The 21,088-nt window shown below is 43.0% G+C and overlaps 1 protein-coding gene across 1 annotated transcript; it reads right to left on the bottom strand.

Annotated features, from left to right (window-relative positions):
* Positions 1 to 70: 70 nt before the first annotated feature.
* Positions 71 to 14,704, bottom strand: hadhab (hydroxyacyl-CoA dehydrogenase trifunctional multienzyme complex subunit alpha b). The gene is made up of 20 exons (XM_083633677.1): positions 14,587 to 14,704; positions 13,743 to 13,784; positions 13,559 to 13,629; positions 13,337 to 13,470; positions 11,821 to 11,959; positions 11,587 to 11,706; positions 10,645 to 10,747; positions 10,135 to 10,257; positions 9,487 to 9,605; positions 7,045 to 7,101; positions 6,815 to 6,924; positions 6,594 to 6,728; positions 4,902 to 5,073; positions 4,633 to 4,719; positions 4,404 to 4,544; positions 4,237 to 4,305; positions 2,799 to 2,994; positions 2,548 to 2,662; positions 1,243 to 1,388; positions 71 to 681 (listed from the first exon to the last, which is right to left on the bottom strand). Exons 1-20 carry the CDS (start codon positions 14,651 to 14,653, stop codon positions 536 to 538), a joined length of 2,292 nt encoding a protein of 763 aa, XP_083489803.1. The 5' UTR covers positions 14,654 to 14,704; the 3' UTR covers positions 71 to 535.
* Positions 14,705 to 21,088: the final 6,384 nt, after the last annotated feature.

Below are 21,088 nucleotides of genomic sequence, written 5' to 3'. Positions count from 1 at the left end.
ATGGTAGGCCTAATACTGCCATGGTCTAATTCTGTAACCGAGCAATTAAGAAGAAAGGAGTGGGTTTGATTCAATAACAAAATTTAATTTAGTGCTTCAAATATACATCACTGCTCAAACCATGAAATACAGGCCACGATTTTGGCCCAATGTAAAAAAAAAAAGAAAAACACTCGAGTCTGAACCCTACCTTCATTAATAATGACAAATGCACCAAATGAGGAACATTTTAATTCTCTTGCATCTAACTTACAGTATTTCCTTTACATTTGCAACGAGTGAACGTTTGGCCTCTTATATGCTCCTGTGTCACATCAGCCAACTATATATATGATCAAATATAAATCAATAATGTTAACAAGTAAAAAAAATAACCTCATACATTTCTGCTCACATTTTGAACATCCCGGCATTTCAGATGTTATTGTTTCCAATCCGTTTGTCCCCCTCTTCACATGACCTCTTAATGTTAGGCACATTCTAGTGGCAGATTGCATGAGTTCTGTTAAGTGCTACTGGCAGATAGTGACTCAGGTCACTTATGAAATTTTTTGCTGGGGTCCTGTGCATGGTCCAGTAGTAGTTGGCATGGTGTGAAATGATTTCCATAGACTGCTTCGAATCTCCTCATCTTCTCCACCAGCTTGTCCGCACCGAAGGAGTCCACGAACCGGAAAGGACCTGAACACAATAGGATATTGACAGGTATACTTTAATATGATGGAGCTATTACAACAGTATATGTAGTGTATGGTTGATATGGATGATGCTCTGGGCTTGTACTCTTTACTCTATGAATATAATTAAGTGCTATTCTACAAGCACCAGTCCAGTAATTGAACCATCAATGACACTGTAGCTACAGAGGTACGTTGCTCCAATATAATTATTTTTGTTTTGACATTTTTCTCTTATTTGACAGTTCAACAGTGAAGAGAAACAGAAAGGATGGGGGGAGAGGGGGGAGATGACATGCGACAAAGGTCCCGGGGTGAGACCCAAAGCCAGGATGCCATCTGGATGCCCCCAGTAACTTTTTTTTTACATTGTACATGCATCTTCAAATGAACACCGGCTGCTAATTTTAACCACTGGAGGGCGAAATGAGCCACGTTTACTGAAATAAATACAGTGCTGGTACTACACAGCACTAAAATACTGGTTTAGAACTAGTGTTTCATTGTGGAGTTAATCCACAATATGAACTGCACTCATGGCCAAGAGACATGTTTGAACTCTGACCTCCAAGACAAGGGGGGAATCCCAGGCCAAACACAGCCCCGATGTCTCCCTCCACTGGGTTGTTCAGGATGCCCTCCTGCAGGCACAGCACCGCCTCGTTGACGAACCGAGACACAAGCCGGTACTGCACATCAGAGTCTGATGAACTGAAGGAAGATTTGACACGTGAGAGAAAAGCCAGACAGTGAAATAAACGTTCAATATTTAAGAACTCTGAAAGAAAGATTAGGCCTTTGGATTAGTGTTGGGCATTGAAAAAGTTATTCCAATTCTGAAATGATAAATAACAGGAGCCGAGTGCACCAGCTGGGCGTACGCCTAGGTGTAACGCTACGTCCGACGTAGAACTCAAAGTTACGACTAACTTAATTTTATGACTAGTGCACCATGTAGTCTTAAGCCCTGTATGCGTGCGCTGCGCCTGGGTGTAACTTTTACGTCTGGTATGGAGCAGGCGTAAAAGTTACACCCAAGGCGTACTCACTGACAGCTGTCTCATCTTGATCTGCGCTGTCGGGACTGACAGCTCTGTGTTGTCAATGCTGTTCAGTCCTGTGATGCGGGGGAATCTTCTCCAAAAATATCGATCGATATGTGGTGTAAATGGACGTTTTGGGCGCAGGACCTCCGCTCGTCGGCGGGTTTTTAAAAGCTGATGCGTCGGAAGATCTTTCCATTTCTTCCTGACTTCGTCAACTGCCCGCAGTGCGCAGTCTGCCATCGCATTCAGTACTGATTCCACTTGTGATCAAATTCCATGCATCTTGTTTTTGTTTGTTTGTATTGGCACTGTTAAATTTAGCTGTGAGAACGTTTCTATGCTTTGAATACAACTCTATAAGTTTGAGCTGAGTTAGAGCTGTCTGTCAGCTGTCTCAAGCTCGTCTGAGAGAAGTGTGTTGCTTGGCAACAAGCACGTATTCACGTGAACGCGCACGTCCGCAGCCTAAAGACCGGGCGCAGCTACGACCATGGTAAGTCAGGCTTGGTGCACTCGGTGTAAATTCAAATCACAACGTCGGGCGTAGTTAAGACCGGGGTAACAGTTAGACCTACTTTTTTACGCCCAGCTGGTGCACTCTGCTCCAGAAGTGGATTGTTTAGCAGTTTGTCTACATTAACAAGCAACAAGCTATTTGTTTTAATAGAGGTACTCTCCCCAATAGTCAATTATGAAAAAATACAAAAATGCCAAACCTTAATTATGTTTACAAATGGATAAGATTGGCATCCCGGCTACAATCAATACGAGTCACTAAAAATGGACAAATAAGATGAAATAACAATTATACAGTGTTAACTCACACAGCAGGATTTGGTGTCATTTTATATTTCTGAAGGATTTCGTCGATATCGGGGTTGACATCTTTGACTTTGAGTCCTGGTTGATAGACATAGCAACCTTTTCCTGATTTGCGGCCTTTAAAATATAAAGAGTTGGGATTAATACATGTAGGACAAAGACATTATACAATTATGTACAAACACAAATTAACTCATGAAGTACTTTATCCAGTCAATATTATGATAAAATCCTTCAACATGATTGGCCATACCCTTGAATCCCATGTCCACCATGGTCTTCAAAACCTCAACATTTCCACCACCAAAGCGGGAGCCAAAAGCTTTGCCCAGGTCCTCAGCCACATGGGCAGCAACATCGATGCCCACTTCATCGGCCAGCGTTGCTGCACCCACAGGAAACCCAAAGCTTGTTGTGAGTGAATCCAACTTCTTTGGGCCAACCCCTTCCTGTAGGTCAACAATAGGGAAATGATCAAATGAATACCATAAAACTTGTAATAGCTCGTTACTAACAAAATGGCTTGCTCAACTGGACACGTTCAAAACAATGCGCCGTTGAGTACTGAACAGCAACAATTTGTATTTACAATGTCATTGGGGTAGTGTGTTCCCTCTTAACACATTAAGTGCCAGAGACGACCTAACTCGTCTTACATAATCCAGCGCTTAAGTGCCAAGGACGAGCTAACTCGTCTTACATAAACATTTTTTTTTTTTGACGGTGGGACATCAATCAACCCCTTTTACATCTTCGAGATAACTATTTGGAGCAAGAGCATGTGTGTAATCTATTTTACCGACCACTAAGTGGCGACAGATACAGAGAGAAGCCACAGCCACGGGACCCGTACAGCCGCCTCCCGCGGAAATGGCTTGGCGATTTTACAGTCAGGAGCCCGGAGACACACACACAGAACGGACAGAGATCCCCTCCCCCCCAGAGCCGCGGAGCAACGCGCGAACACACACACACACACACACACACACACACACACACACCGCGGGAGCAAGCCATTCAAGGAAATGGCTTGGCGATTTTACAGTAATCCATTTCAGACTCGTCCCCGCACGCAGGCAAGCAGGCAGGCAGGCACGCAGACAGACAGGCAGGCAGCACAACGCGCTTCTGACACGCCCGCTGTTAGGAGGAAGGAGGAGAAGACACACGGAGGGAGGAGTTTGAATGAGAGGGGTGTTTCCTGTTGTTATGGAGGAAATTACTGTTCAAAACTATTGTTTAGAATGTCTGACGGTCTTACTGATGCCAAAAATGAATGGTTAAAGTGACTGTTTCACAAAAAGCCATTTATCTCTGAATAAATTTCCAGACGCTGAAACCATGCTGTACTCAACGGCTAATATCTACATAACTACTAACTCTGCAAACTAACTCTTTTAGACAGAGAAAGCACACATTCTATTAGTTATTTTTAGATGATTGGTGTTCATGAATTCTTAACAGAAAAGAATCCTCGGCTGTTCTAAAATGAGCCAGAATCGTCAAAAACACCCCTGGCACAACTTACCTACAGGAATGAAAACATGGCTGGCATTCAATGTGTTAACTATTTAGATCCCTGAGGTGGTATTTTTTTTTATAAGAATACTGAAGTCAGTGTGCATTTCTGGCACACAGTGTGACTAATGGATTACACTCACAGCTGTATTTTGCCTTCTGATGCTACTAACCTGAAGTACTCTGACTGCTTCAGCCAACATGGGAGCCAAACACCTTGTGGTGTAGAATCCAGGTCCATCCTGCAAAGATCAACATCCAACAAAGTATTCAAGAACATGGTTGGTAGCTACATGGGGAAAAAGAAAAAAAATAACCACGATGACATGCAGAGCCTCACCCCAACAACTATGATGACTTTGCCCTGCTTGAGGCCGACTGCCACAGCAGAAGCTGTAGTGTCCTTTGAGGTCTGATCAGTGGTTATAATCTCAAGGAGCTGCATCTTGTCCACTGGAGAGAAGTAGTGCATTCCAATGACCTAGCGTACAGAGAAAATATTCAGCAAGTATTTTCTTTAATTCTGACAAATGGATCATTTGAACCTACTAAGCTTGCCAGCTACAAACCTTGTCTGGTCTCTTGCTGGCAGCAGCAATATCCTTAATGGGAAGAGCAGATGTGTTGCTGGCAAATATACAGTGTGGAGGAATCACCTGCAAACAAATGGTTGTTCGATTAAATCGTGGTTGTTGTTGGATTCAATCACAAAACTAACCTGGCAAAATTGCCATGGCCTAATGTGGTTTTAATGCTAAATGTGTAAATATCATATATTCCACATTTACAACAAAGTAATGATAACTTTGGCCTAGAGTCACTATTCAGTTACACTTACAGCCTCAATTTCCTTCAGGACTCTGTGTTTGATATTGATGTCTTCAAACACAGCTTCGATAACCATGTCAGCCTTTTCAAAGCCATTGTAACCCAGCTGGCCAGTCAGGTTGGACAGGATGGAGTCTCTCTCGAAGGATGTGATGCTCTTCTTTTTGGTCTTGTCATTGAGCCTGGTTAAAAAAAGAAAGAAAGTCTGAAGATCCATCAATGTGCATCAAGCTTCCTCACCTTCCATATTCTCCACCTTGCCCATTTCAGGATCCTGACACGTCTTTGCTATACAAATTGCATCTTTGTTAAAATGTCACATTTATTTGCTCATATACTGTAGCTGATTTCAATGTTCTTTGTCCCTTGGCTTGCTAATCACTCCTTCAAAATCTACTAGCAACCAAGCCTGGCCTCAAATACAAGGCTTATCAATTCTAGAAGAAGAAGGATATGATACTCCTTGCTCAGAGACCCACCCTTTAGGGGCGTCTGGGTTAGGCTTGCCGCGATTTAGGTGTTACCGGTGTTACACGGTGTTGGGGATTACACCGATTACATAACGTGCCCACCGGTAACACCTTTTATTTTTATGGAGGAAAAATTGAAAGGAAAACTCCGCTGTTTCAGCGCGCGCCGGTGTAAATTAGAAGTGCTCCCTCTCGGCTGCAGTGTGGCTCCGCTGTTATGGTTAGACCAGCAACTAACGTTAGTTAACGCTATACATCTTATGAACACAAATGATGCCCTCCTCATACACATGTAGATAAGACCCTTAGCTAAGCCTGCATGCGTGTGCATACTGTTGTCACTGCGGGCCATCTCTGGAAATGTGCCTTTTTTTTCCACAGCGAAAAGTCGATGCTAACTTAGCATCAATGCTAGCGGAAGGGAGGACTTAGCAGCATTCAGTCATTGCCTGCTTACTGCTGCTTGCTGGTATTGTTAATCCCATGTCAGAAAAAGTCTCCAGGTGTGTCGCTAATGTTAGTTTCTTTTGAGAAAGATTGTCCCCACGGGCGTCTGAAAAGTTGTCTCGAGTCAGATGTAGCCATGAGTTGTGATGCAGCCAGTGTTGTATGACTGTGAGCGTCCATGCTAATGTTACTACTTTAAACAGCAGCAGCGTGCGTCTTGTCTCTATGAACCTACAGAATGGACGGTTAAAGCATAGACTCTTGCTTACTTTAAAACTTGTATTATCAACATACATATAACGTAACGTTTGCTCTAGTCTAGCTGCTATATGGATACCCGACTGGTGTCTCACTGTTATTGTTCCCGGGAACAACATGCACTAGTAGGAACTAACAATCCTATTGTTTACATTTCCCGGTGTAACCGGTAATACCGGTTGGGTCACGTGCTTATCATTCGGTGTGAAAATGTTCACACCGTGGCATCAGTAGTCTGGGTAGTGTAGAAGTAAAAGCACTTGCCTCCCACCACGGAGACCGGGTTAAATTCCCAGTAGCGGTACTTACGGCATGGTCAGACGTTGTCTGTGGGTGGGAAGCCGGTGAGATATGATTCCTGGTCGCCGCACTAGCGCCTCCTCTGGTCGGTCGGTCAGAGGAAGCATGTGCTAGTTTACGGCTCTCTCCAGATCGCCAGAGGGGGTGGAGCAACAACCGGGAGAGCAGGGGGAATTGGCCAAGTACAATTGGGGAGAGAATGGGAGAAAATCCAAAAAGGGACCCACCCTTTGTAGACCTGCTGCTCTCCCCTGGCCAGTCCGGCCACAGCAGTGTCCTTCAGGATTGTGTGCAGACCCTTGTCCACAGTCACCTGGGCAATACCTGCTCCCATCAGACCAGCTCCCAAGATGGCAAGGGTCCTAGTGGTTAACAATAGACATACAATTTAGATCCCACTTGAAAAAAGGCACAGGAAGTTTGTAAGATCTCAAGTCTCTTAACTTACTTCACATCTCTCTGAGGGGTTCCAAAGCGGTTCTTCTTGCATGTAACTTGACCATGGTAAAGACCGATGAGGGCCTGTGATTCTGAGGTTTTTGCCAACTGACCAAAATTCTGTGGCAAACATGGAAATTAATGAGATTACACTAACAAAACTCCCAGTGAAATATTATGGCCAAAACCAGATTTGCTGATGATGATGTAAAAATAAAATTCTGCTATTTTTCTCCTCACCTGAGATTCAGCTAAGTATCCAGCATCTGGGCCTTGTTCAACTCCAGCCTTCACACACTGACAGAGGGGGAAAGGTATTCAGTTAAATACTATGTGATGTTAAATATCGTCGCTGTCCATTTTTTCTCATTTTTGTTTTTGGTCATAAATCAATGCCATTGGTCACCCTTCATGTCTGTGGGTTTTTCCAAATGTAACCAGTGGAAAAGCATTAAAACGATCTTGTGACCGAGTCTCGTAATTTCATTCACCCTCAAACCTCCGCCCCTACCTCCATCTCATGGCCTCCAGGCAGGAGTAAATACCCGGAAAATGACACGGGCAGACCAGAACCGAACGGCGCAGTTTATTTCGGACTTCATTTTGTTTATTTCTGGCTTTGTCTGAAGTAAATAGATCAATAAAATGTTTATGAAATTATCCCTAGGCTGCAAACTCATTTAAACTATGCAGATCAAAGTGGTTTTTGATGAGAGTAATCTTAGTGTTCCCCCGAGACAGTGCACAGAAGGGTTGTGGCCACGCGAGGCTGCTTGCCCCGGAGAAAGTTCCTCGAAGTCGGAATGATAATCCTGTAACACCATTTGAGCTTATTCAGGTAAGATATTAATAATGTAATGACACATCCAGCGAGTAACTGACCATAATGAAGACATTGTGCCAATTTTGACGATGTGGTGTTATTATAAGAACTTTTTTTTTTTCATTTCCTGAAAAGTTGGTTTTGGAGATATATAATACTAGGTTTCCGCACGACAGCAACGATATAAGACATTTTCTAAAAAATTACCCAAAGAGCTTGACAAAGCAGAGAAGGCAAAATAAACTCTAGTACCGTACTTAAGAGCACAGCTACAGTACAATGAAAAATAGTGGTTGGATTTCCTGTGCTACAAATGGCCAATCATTTTAAAGGGGGACTAACCCCCCAGATATGTATCAGAACAGTGATTTGAAAATACCTATGGAAAAAACCAAGAAATGACATATGCTCTTGTCTATACTAAACTCTTTGGCTGTGTTCAAGTCAAGTTTTTTTTTTCGGAAATGGACGCCATTACAGTTTGCCTACCGCCTCAAAAATAATTTATTTGAGAGGGGCAATATCTTTTATAAATATCAACAACTAGCCAACGCTGGTGGTCTGTATGGAAAGAGTGTTGCTCAAAATGGTTGAAAGTGATATCAATTTGGCCATTCAGTGGCGAACTAGAAATTTAATTATTTTTGTCCCATTTTGTCCCATGTGTGTGTGCGTGGCTTGTCTAAACTTACGTTAAAAGAGCCTCACTGCTCGCAGCACACAGCACAGTGAGGACAAATGCCCCGCTCTCAGCTTATGTAATCACAAAGCGAGATTTCTCCATTTCTCCATTCCCTCGTCCCATTTGCCATAAATCGCGCCATCAAATCCGTTTTTAATTTTCGTTTCTCCCTTTTCCATGATTCTTTGCAAAAGTTTTCCTCTCAGCTGCGTTCTCTCGGCTACGTTCTCCCCCGCCTCCCTCCTGCCAGACCCCGGCTGGCGAAACAGCCTCCTCCTCCTGCATGGGGCGCTCTGTAACCTCACGGAGCAACAAACAAACACAGAGAAATAGCTGGTGTGCGATTTTTCTGCTCAATACAGTCTGAGATTGGGTACAGGATTGAGGGAATCCCGCATCTGTTTGCGAATGTGCGACTGGACAGGACGCTTTTCACAGTAGCTGAGTAGCCTGCTATAGTCGGAGCGAGGTGAGTGTCTCTCAGGCACAGCTGCAGATCTCTCCTCCTTCCCCCATTCAGTCTACTGCTGCGCGCGCCCCCGCGGGTGCATGAGAGAGCAGACTCTCCCGTTTGACTGGCCGAGAGAAAGTGCTTCCAAGTCGGACTGATAATATAAACAACATAATTAGAGCTTATCCAGGTAAGATATTAATAATGTAATGACACATTCAGCGGGAAACTAACTATAATTAAGACATGTGCCAACTTTGACGACGTTTGGTTCAGTATTTTAAGAGCAAACTTCAATAGGAATAGGCTTGGAGTTCTGAGGAGCCGAAAGGGTACAGGGGGGGTAGGGGAGTAATTATCTTGAAATCCCATAGTCTTTGGTTCACCGTGACGTCACGACGTGTCAAATATCCCATTCATTTGAGAAAAAAAAAAGCAGTGTTCCACCCTTAGAGGGCGCTTATGCCAGATATGCTGCTGAAAAATGATACAAATGGTAAAATGGCAACAGTTTGGTGTCAAATGTGGAAATTCTGACCAGAATTCTTCACACATCACCCCCAAAGTCATATATATTGGTTAAAAGCTGAAAAAAAGTGTTTTGGGGGTTAGTTACACTTTAAGTTACTTCAGTCAGAAGGTTCCCTTCTTCAACTTCCTCCAATTCCATCATAATGAATAAATGTAGTAATTGAACATTATAGCTTAGGAAGAGGTTTCACTTACTTCAATGATTTTCAGAGGTGCTGGATAAAGTCCCTTGCTTTGTTTCATTACTTTACCATGGACAGTTTTGTAAATTTGATTTCGTACCAACTCAAAGCTCATAATGTAGTCTTGAAGTTCTATGGAGACAGAAAATAACCAATGTTATTTTTAGATGAAACTGAACGAAGAAAATAATAACTGTTATATGTACAATCTAGGGATGCAGCGGTATACCGTTTGAAGGTATACCACGGTTTGAAAAAGTCACGGTATCAAAACCACTAAGATTTGCAGTCATAACTTCCCCACGGTATCAGCTGTTTCCCCAAAACAAAGTGTCCAGGTCGCTTGCAGAGTGCAGGTTACGCCCTCCCCCTGGCTGCATGCCTACCTAGAGTAGAGCACAGTAGTGAGGAGCTGTCCCTGACTGTATTTACACCAGTGTGTGTGATAATGGCTGAAGCAGGAGAACGCAAGGACCCCCCTGAACTTTCCCCCATCTAAATAGACGACGTCGGCTGTATGGGAATATTTCGGCTATTGTAAAAAACACAGATGGTCCGCACATAAAGGTCCGCAATACCGTGATATTTTTGTCCAAGGTTATCATACCGTCAAAAACTCATACCGCTGCATCCCTAGTACAATCTCTCCAGTGACACTTACTCTGCATCATGCCTTTCTCTTTGCTGAGAGAGATCTTCTTATTGACGATTCCTCTGGCACATTCAATGGCAATTTCCTCAAGGTACTCAATTGTTCTTTCCTCTGGACTCTTCAGCCCAGGCCCTAAAATACAACATTTAACCAAAACACCATGGTTAGCTTTGTGAGAATACAACTATAGACCCTTTTCACGGGGGCCATTTTGTGTCGAAAAGGCAGAATAAACACAGGTGCAAGCAAAACACTAATGAGGGTTTCCAAATTCCAATCATGGAAGTTGGAAACCCTCATTAGTGTTTTACTTGCACCTGTGTTTACCCTTCTTTTTTCGACACAAAATGGCCCCCGTGAGAAGGGTCTATTGTCTAGAACCTGAAGCAAAAGATCCATGGAAACTGACAATACTTGAAGCAATCGATTTAATTTCAAGCAATTCCAGATTGGGTCAAAAATGATCATTGGTCAATTTTCCCCTCATTATATTAATACAAATTTAAAATAGCACTTTACCAAGAGGGGATACTAGTTGGTGGACCAGGCCCATCTTCTTGGCTTTATCTGCGCGAATATTTCTTCCCGTCAGCATCATATCAAAGGCACTGGGAAGACCAACCTAAAGATAATGACAAGAAACCAGAAGCACAGAATAAGTGAATTGATCCATCATTACATTGCAATAATAATACTAACAGCACAATGCCCTGTAGATATGGGCTGTTACAACTGTGATATTAAGGTGAAATAGTGGACTGATGAAGAAATGTTAATTTTATGACAAATATATTTCAGCGTATTGCTATCTAGAATATTAATTGTGTTGATATTCAGTTTAATTTTTGTTTGTCACTGTGGCTAGATTTGTATATAAATATGGTTCCTGGTGGTATGGATTTGGGTCAATGTATGTAAACATCGTAATTGTTAGAATAACCTGGGAAAACTCAAATTGATGCCTGGCTTACTCCTGTATTAACCAGGTTACTGTGGCATGTAAAAGTCCTATTCCTTTCACTTTAGTTTTCTGCCGGCTGTGCATACTCAAGACTCGCACAGCTATATGGGTAACATCTTAATCAACAAAAAGCAGCTGTAACAGAGATAGACTCGCACAGCTTTATGGGTCATCTTAATCAACAAAAAGCAGCTGTAACAGAGATAGCAACAGGCTCATTCTGCCCCGGGTGCACCACAGAGCGGCACAGGAGGTCCTTCCTGCCCACAGCCATCAAGACTCTACAATGCCTCAAGGGACCATGTAAGAAATAACTGTTATAGAATGCTTTCACATGCTGTTCTCTGGGTCAACCTACATTTTACAATGTTTCTTGTCCTTTTCTTGACCGTTGTAACCCAAATTAAAATCAAATAAATCAAACAGTCAATTCCAACTAATGAACATTTACAGTATTTCAGCAGAAATATAACACAAATTCTTCTGATACCATAACTAACCAATTTGGGGAGTCTCTGAGTCCCACCAGCTCCAGGCAAAAGACCCAGCATCACTTCAGGTGTACCAAGGACCGTCTTCTTGCTTTTTGTTGCGATTCTGTATTGGCATGCAATGGCAAACTGAAATGCACAAAGATTGCAATTAGATATCATGTTGGAGTATTCAACAAAATTGTCATGGATTGTCAATGTAGTCAAAAATATATAGTTGGTTGATGGAATTAGTTCGATCACCTCTAGGCCTCCTCCTAAGCAGGAGCCATTGATGGCAGCAACAATGGGTTTAGGGGATTTCTCAATATTCTCAAACATCTTCTGCCCTCCTTGAGAAAGTTGGGTAGCCTCTTCTGCACTGTTGCAGGCCTGGATCATACTGCAGAAGATGGGAAGCATGTTAAAACATTTCCTGAAACTCAAGACATTGTGTCTGTAATGCAAGGAAGCTTAATATCATAGTTACCTAACTAGATGATTGTTTAATTAGGTATCTAATTTTAATATAGGTGATTAAAAAATAACTTGTTTCAGACGTCCTCATTCTTGAAGGTAGCATCGCACGCGACAGGTGCCGTTTCCATTGAATAGGCAGACCTTTTCTGACCAAGCTTGATGAAGTTGCTTCCCAAAGCATTTGGCAATAAATTAGTATAAAACTGCATGGCTGATGGCTGTTTTCTCTAACATTATTATAATCCAAACAGGTCGAGGCTTCACAGGCGAACGTTTCATTGTTTTTACACTTTTAATTTGAAGGCGAAAAAGGGAAATGGTACGTGTGAAATGATAATATTGACAGACCAGTGTCAATTCTATCTACCATCACACCATTTCCCGTTTCGGCCTTCAAATTAAAAGTGTGAAACCAAGCTAACAGGAATGTTGCATTTGACAAACAAATTGGTAACGCAATGAGAGCTTGTCATTTAATAAAGCACAGTTAAAACGAACTCCACTTACACTTGAAGGTGTGCCATGCTGCTATCCTCCTGGCTGTACAGTGTAAGTCCTGCTTTGGGGCACGCGGAGTGGGTTTTCTAAACTAACGTTAACGTTAGCTAGCAACCTAACTAGCCGGCTACTGTCCACAACAGAGTCAGGTAAGATGCTTCGTACTATTGTTCAAAAGTGACATGTCTGACACTGTACAAACATCTGACTGCAGTGAAATTAAGTAAAGGTTGACGTTATTGCCTATTCTAGAATAAAAACGAAAAGAAAGTGACAGATGTTTGTTATTTAGCCAACGTTGTTTCACTTTTTTCTGATGCAGTCTGCTTTGTGGGCGTCGCCATTAGGGGCTTGCTCGGGCTCGCTTCGTTCTTCTTTGTCGATTGTAAGGGTCGCAAGGTATCATGGGATATCCTAACCAAACAAAGGTTCCATGGTATGGTTCCTCGAAAATTATCCATAACCAGGTACCTAGAAAGGTTGCAAATTCAGTGAACTTATGTATCAAACTGGTTTCAGACAGCCTAATTACAACTTCTTACCTAGAAATGCCACCTATATAGCTCGTTCACTTGAGAATCAGACAGAGGGATTTTGTTTCGCATCAGCTCATAATGAGTTTAGCATTTAATGTAAAGGCAATGGAAGATCTCTATGCTATAGTTGCTGTAAATAATACACAGCAGATACACTGATGTAGTTGTATTGTCACAAATTAATAATTAGAGAAAGAGATCACATTAAAACACATAAACCTCACAATATTTAATATTTTTAGTGGATTTGAAGAGGTATATCTTACTTTATGTCAGCTCCTGCAATGAAGCAGCCAGGCTTTGAGGAGATGAGAACAGCACTTTGAACAGCATTATTAGCCCATACTTCACTCATAACTTCTGTCATCTCCTGTTGCATTTGGACTGATAGCGTGTTGACCTGAAAGAGGACTCAACCATTGAGTTCACATTTACTCTATATAGTTTAGAAATACAAAGTGTCACATTCATATCTTAGTGCCTCATACCTTCGAATTTGGGTCATTGATCCGAATAACAGCAACATCCCCCTTGACTTCATAGGTCACATGGGTTCGGGCTAAAAATAGACAAATCAAATAATGTGCAGTAAGAAAGTAATTGTGTCACTTGGCAGTTCTCCAACTTCCCATTCACAACACATGAATTGGTTTTATTTTTTGATTATATTACCTAGCATGGCGGGGGCTACTGTGAAGGTGCGGAAACTGCTGCCTGTAAGGGACAGAAATGACAACACAAAGAATCAATAAGATCTAATTATAGTCATCTATAACGTTAGCTGTATACAGTATAGGTATAGCATATTGTATTACTGCTCTACAGGCCATTCACCCTTGATATATAGCCCAAAAAACTATTTTGAAATAAAATATGAGGGCACAAAATACACTTGACCTGTCGATGACGCGTAGAGATAATATTGCCATGACCTCAACAAACCTCGGCCATGTCTATGCAACCCAGGGAAAAATGACCCTTCACCTAAATTCCCCGCCTACCATTCAGACGAAGGGGAGAGGGGACCAGCAGTCTATGGGACCAGCAGAGGCTGGCCACATCATAAATTTAAATTCAACATCTCAACCATCTCTTGAAACGCACATTGAACGTTAACGTTAGCGGAACATTGTTAAAAGTTAGCGGTGGAACCCTCTGCTAACAGGCCCACTATGTGACTCATTCAGTATTAGCCGACTGTGCTGACATCTTTATCGTTGCTTTCTCATGTAACGTTAACGTTATTGATTTATTTAACTTTCATTGTGATCTAGCGTTACGTGCGAAGTGAACACATAAACGTTTACTGTATTTGTAAGCTGTATAGGCACACACATTTTGACACCTAACGTTAGCATTCTTCAGGGCGAACAGCTAATCCAGCAAAGCTAATTTCCAGCTAGGCTAACTATCTGTGCAATGCAAGGCAAGCCTCGTATTCTCAGTAGCATGCAGCTTTTTGGCGCTGGTTTTCTTTCTCTCAACCGATACCCTACAATGAAAACAGCATTTCTACCTGCGGTGAGTGCATATCTTCTTGATGTTATTCTGGAGAGAACACCAAGGGCTCGAACACCAGCCATCTCGTACTAGGGAGGTCAAGCGAAGCAAGCAGCGTGAAGCTAGCTGTCAAGTGCTACTAGTTTTACTTCCTGAAAGACAGATCACACGGACCAGAAGCTGATTGGCTGTCATTGAGTAGACCCGCCTGTCATTGGCTGGAACTAGACTGATTCGCAGCGCATTGGTCTGCTGAAGACTACAATACGCCTTCGTGTGTGTGTGTGTGTGCGTGTGTGCGTGTGTGTGTGTGTGCGTGCGTGCGTGCGTGCGTGCGTGCGTGCGTGCGTGCGTGTGTGTGTGTGTGTGGAACCCTATGGAGCCCAAGTGGCGCTAGGCGGTCTGACTCTAGCTGGCCAACTCTGTTTACATTTTAAAAACTGCGACAGTTCACACAACTTTAACACGACATGCATATATTATACATCAAACTCTTGAGCTACTTCTGCTCTCACTCAGAATGTCAAAATATAAGCGATGTCATGTATAGTTTTTGAGATGAATGTTTGGCACAACTCATACTATTAACTGCCGCAAGGTTCCGCATTTCTGGGTGTCAAGTGACGTCACGCTGATTCGTCCTATTGTTTCATTGGTAACGCTTTAGAATACAGCCCGCAAATAACCATCACAAGACAGTTATAGTATAACTACAGGGTAACGGGTAACAAGACTGTAGTTATAGTGTAACTACAGGGTAACAAGACTGTAAGGTAACAAGACTGTAGTTATAGTATAACTACAGGGTAACAAGACTGTAGTTATAGTGTAACTACAGGGTAACAAAACTGTAGTTATAGTATTACTATAGGGTAACAAGACTGTAGTTATAGTAGTTAACTACAGGGTAACAAGACGGTAACAAGATCTGTAGCCTACTTATAGTGTAACTACGGGGTAACAAGATTGTACTTATAGTGTAACTACAGGGTAACAAGATCTGCACTTATAGGGTAATTACGGGTATACCTGTACTTATAGTGTAACTACGGGGTACAAGAAGTTAATTTAGCCTGTAACTATAGGGTAACAAGATCTGTACTTATAGGGTAATTACGGGGTACCACACCTGTACGTACAGGGTAACTATGGGGTCACAGGCTGTATTCTGAAGCTGTGTCAATTCGCTCACACTTACATAGTAACTAGAGTGTAACTACAGGGTAACAAGATCTGTACTTATAGGGTAATTACGGGGTACCACACCTGTACTGACAGGGTAACTATGGGGTCGCGGGCTGTATTCTGAAGCTGTGTCAATTTGCCCACACTTACATAGTATGGTGTGGTAGCCTAGGTAAACCCAGCCACCACGTGACCTGCTCTCTCAGTTCCCAGTCACTATCATAGTGACTGAGAACAGGTCTGAGAGCAGGTCACGTGGGGGGTGGGTTTACCCAGGCTAATGGTGTGGTACCCTGTACTTGGCCTGGAAGTGCAGAATTGGTCCCCTACTGAATACAGCCCGCGCCCCTGTAGTTGCACTCTAGTTACTATGTAAGTGTGGGCGAATTGACACAGCTTCAGAATACAGCCCGCACCCCTGTAGAAGTACAGGTGTGGTACCCTGTAATTACCCTATAAGTACAGATTTTGTTACCCTGTAGTTATACTATAAGTACAGTCTTGTTACCCTGTAGTTATACTATAAGTACAGATCTTGTTACCCTGTAGTTATACTATACTATAACTACAGTCTTGTTACCCTGTAGTTATACTATAACTACAGTCTTGTTACCCCATAGTTATACTATAACTAGTCTTGTTACCCCGTAGTTATACTATAACTAGAGTCTTGTTACCCCGTAGTTATACTATAACTACAGTCTTGTTACCCCGTAGTTATACTAAAACTACAGTCTTGTTACCCCGTAGTTATACTATAACTACAGTCTTGTTACCCTGTAGTTATACTATAACTACAGTCTTGTTACCCCATAGTTATACTATAACTAGTCTTGTTACGCCGTAGTTATACTATAACTAGAGTCTTGTTACCCCGTAGTTATACTATAACTACAGTCTTGTTACCCCGTAGTTATACTAAAACTACAGTCTTGTTACCCCGTAGTTATACTATAACTACAGTCTTGTTACCGCGTAGTTATACTATAACTACAGTCTTGTTACCCCGTAGTTATACTATAACTACAGTCTTGTTACCCTGTAGTTATACTATAACTACAGTCTTGTTACCCTGTAGTTACATGGTTATTTGCAGGCTGTATTCTAAAGCATTACCGTTTCGTTTTATAAGTGTATATTAAAAAAATAAAAATAAAAATAAACTAACAAACGAACATTGCTACATTTCAAGTAAAGACAATAAAATAACCTCAAATAAACTAGAGAAAATTACTGAACGCTCTCACCTGGAACAATAATCTTAACCCCTTTTATTGCTTATGCCATTACACACACACACACACACACACACACACACACACACATTGTCGAGGACTTACTACTTGTTATGACGGAGGCATGTGGGTCCCACGACAAGGGATATCCAGTTCAGTAGCTTTACTGGCAGAATGCCAGGTTTACAGCACTCAGAACGAGATCGGCACTTATCAACAACAGCAGGTGTGCTCTATATAACTCAGATACAACTGTTATGGTTGTCAGTCCGCGAGTCCCTGGCACAGACGGAGGAAGGCTCACTCGCACGTCCATACCATGGTCCATACACTATCCATGTCACGCTATTGCTAACCGGGAACCAATAAGAACACATTACTTTCCCTCGTAAACTCATGACTCGTCATGACAGTAGGCTGGGACTTGTAGGCTGAATATGCACCCGCCCTACACCACCCCCCCTAGACTGCTGAATCCCTTCAGCATCCTAAGGCTACATTAACTAAGTGCAGTACAATTACAGTCACACAATACAGAACGCATGCAATACTACTGAACTTTATCTGGTGACGTGCAGCAGGCCTGTAGTGACTCTGTACCGCAGGGGTGGCAGGACGTGTGTCGTCACTGGATGTGTCTCCCAGATGAGCAGGATTGATGGGGGTCTGCGTCCTTCCAGGAGAGCTTGTGCAGGCAGGCGGCGCAGGTGGATCTTCCTCTGCATCCTCTTCGTCATCATTCTGCAACAGTGAGTGTCCCACCCAGGTATGTGGATTCTGCTATTTCTTTGTTCTCTGACTTGATGGAGAACTCGACCTAGGCACTTGGTAATGAGACAGGGCCCTTTCCAGGGAGGTTTCTTGGCAGTTGCTGGCTTTTTAGCTGCAGTCTTCTTCTTGGGGCTCTTGGTGGGTTTCTTGTCAGCAGGTTTCTTGGCTTTAGGAGCGGCTTTCTTAGCAGCCGGCTTCTTCACCTTTTCAGCCTTGGGGACCTTGAAGGAGCCGGACGCCCCGGTGCCCTTAACCTGCAGCAGAGCACCTTTTTCCACCAGCTTCTTGATGGCAATCTTGACCCAGGCATTATTCTTCTCCACGTCGTAGCCTCCTGCAGCCAGGCTCTTCTTGACGGCGGCCAGAGACACACCACTCCGCTCCTTGGAGGCGGACACAGCTTTCAGGATCAGCTCACCGACGCTGGGGCCGGCCTTCTTCGGCTTCCCGCCGTCTTCTTGGCGGGTTTGGCCGCTGTAGCCGGGGCGGCAGCAGCGGGTGCAGCTGGAGCAACTTCTTGACTTTCTTGGGAGATTTGTTCTTGAGGTGGTGTAACATGGCCGCTTGCATTGCTGGCCAGGTCCGCGCCATTGGACCTGGCCAGTTTTCCTGCCTCTTGGGGCTAGGCGACCGCGAACAGTCTCTCTTAAAGTGGCCAATTTCTCCGCAGTGATAGCAGGTAGCCTTTTGACTGGCAGATGGGCTTGATGTACTGGGGAAGCTCGGCAGTCATGTGGGGGACCTCCCACGTTGTTGTCCAAATTATGGGGCCAGGCTTGGAGGGGCTACGTTGGCAGTAGCCATGGATGTAATGGTGAATTGCAGCTGCCCCACTTGGTCTCTAAGTTGTTTAATTTCATCTGCCATTCGGACTTCCCGGTCCCTGAGTTGTTTAATTTCCATTGCATGGACGTCCTGTTGCAGTGGTGGTGTTGCTGGTGAGGCTGCCTCCACTTCAGGGTTCTCGTCTGCCCAGGAAATGCGTCGGACCTTCCCTCTCCCTTCAGTATCTCGGCTCAGGGTTGCCCTATAGTTGTGTTCATGGGCCTCCACTAGCTTGTGAGCTTCGGCGAGTGTGGAGGGATCTTCATTCATCACTTCATAGGCGACCCGCTGGTTGTGGTGTCCCTTTAGGAATGCATCAGCTGCCAGCTGGTCCTGTAGTTCTAGGTCAACCCCGGGGTAGGCCAGAGTGGCAAGTCGGCGGACTTCTTCAGCAAACTCAGCTGAGGATTCTTTCTGATGACGGAGTTCACTGAGGCGATGACGAACAGTGGAAGGCGGATCAGACCGACCATAACGTTGTTTCAGTTGCTCTGTGAGGAGAAAGTAGTCTTCTCTTACAGTACATGCTCATATATATATATATATATATATATATATATATATATATATATATATATATATATATATATATATATACATATATATATATAATGAGGGAGCACACAATGGAAATAATAGGAAAGATGAGGGAGAGCAAGGGGATTATGTGCAATACATTTTGTGTGCTGGGAGTCAAACTTATGTATATTAGAAAGAAATGTAGCTAGAGCGATAATTCTATAAGAGAGACCTTAATGTCATTCATTCACTCACTTTTCATTCTTTCACTCTCAGGATATAACTAGCTCTCATACCCACTTCTTAATCAACCTGCATTTTCCTGTTCTAGGAGAAACCCTTTAGTTGTCACTGGCTCTCATTCATCCCTCCTGTCCTCATTCACATCTTTCCCTGTCAGGAGAAAACCTTTTAAATGTCACGCCCACTCATTGATAAATTACGTCATCAATCACCCCTTTTCCCGCTTCTATCTAGCGTCACTGTTTGTGGGAGGTATCGTTCATTTTAGGCCAATCAGAGTAAGACACCTTTTCCCATTCAGCCTATCACATCAAGCTGTCAAAGCTAAAAGCTCTCTGCTTTCTCTGTGTGATCTGTTGCTTTTCAGTACGTTCCTGCGACCCGCCTCCACCCCATTCTCCTCCAGTCCTCTGAGATCTCAGATTCAAAAGCTTCGCCACCAAGACCTCATCTGTCACCACCACCAGGTCTAGACTCCACGGGGGGGATCTTCATTCCTATTCCTGGCTGATCTACCCCTGCTGATCATGACGTCATAATCAAGATGACGTCATGATGGAGTCTAATCGCCAAAACTATATCTCTGTGCCTTCAGGCTCATGTATCTAATCATCTAATAAATCATTGTCATTCTAGAAATGTGTCTCTCTGATTGAAATGACAGCATGCTACCTCAAGGCGGAGGCAGAGTACACCAATACAGCAATAGTTTGTGTGAAATCAAATCAAATTGGCTACATAATTACAGCCTAACTAGTTGTACTTTTTTGAGCACATTACAGACATTCCAGATCATCATGTCTCCTTCAGTGATGAAGCTGGTCTGTTTTATGGCAACAATCCCCAACACAAACCATTTCCATTGGTGCATGTTTTCATGTCGTGACTTGCAGGGGTTATGAAAATATCCAGGTGGAGAGACATGTGGAACAATGAATGCAGAAGTAAAGAGATGTAAGCCTATGTATGTATGTACAGTATGTATGTATGTATGTATGTATGTATGCATGCACATTAGCTATGTATGTAGGCTGTCTGTCTGTCTGTCTGTCTGTCTGTCTGTCTATATATCTATCTATCTATCTATCTATCTATCTATCTATCTATCTATCTATCTATCTATCTATCTATCTATCTATCTATCTATATATCTATCTATCTATCTATTTATCTATCTATCTATCTGTGTCTTTGAAATCAAATTGATTCCAGGTTTTGGGATGGGCGGGGATAATAGTTGCCTGTTAATGCAATCATGACCTTGCTGTATCGTTGATGTATGAGCGTTCAATGTCTTCTGCATATATTTTTTTCACCTGATCTGACTGGAAGATATTGATGGTTTCTGAACTCTGAACGTTATGTTCTCAACGGTTCTCAACAAGTGATTTACTTCTTTACAATACCGCCATCTACCGTTCACTGTCAGTCATCATGAGTCATGCTGCCCTCAGGCACTGCCGGAAAATGTTCAAGCAAGAGGCACTGCCCTTGCTGCCACACTTTACAGATGTGAGACATTTCTCATAGCTGAATTAAGATACTATCAAAAGGCAAGCCAATGTGGGCTTACCTAGAAATGGTCTTGCATGGTGCAGAAATACTCTTGAGTCGTACGACTTGCATGGTCAGAATACGAGGAGCACATGAAGGCAGCAGAACTCTTTAGATGGAGGCGGGTATATCTGTCGGCAACACCAAAACGTCCAATCAGAGGTTAGATTTTCACATAGCAACCCC

This window comes from Poromitra crassiceps, assembly GCF_964638095.1.
Source record: "Poromitra crassiceps genome assembly, chromosome: 3".
In the NCBI taxonomy this organism is placed as follows: Eukaryota; Metazoa; Chordata; class Actinopteri; order Beryciformes; family Melamphaidae; genus Poromitra; species Poromitra crassiceps.
Note: the sequence above shows the minus strand (reverse complement) of the source record. Positions and strands in the feature narration are given on the sequence as shown.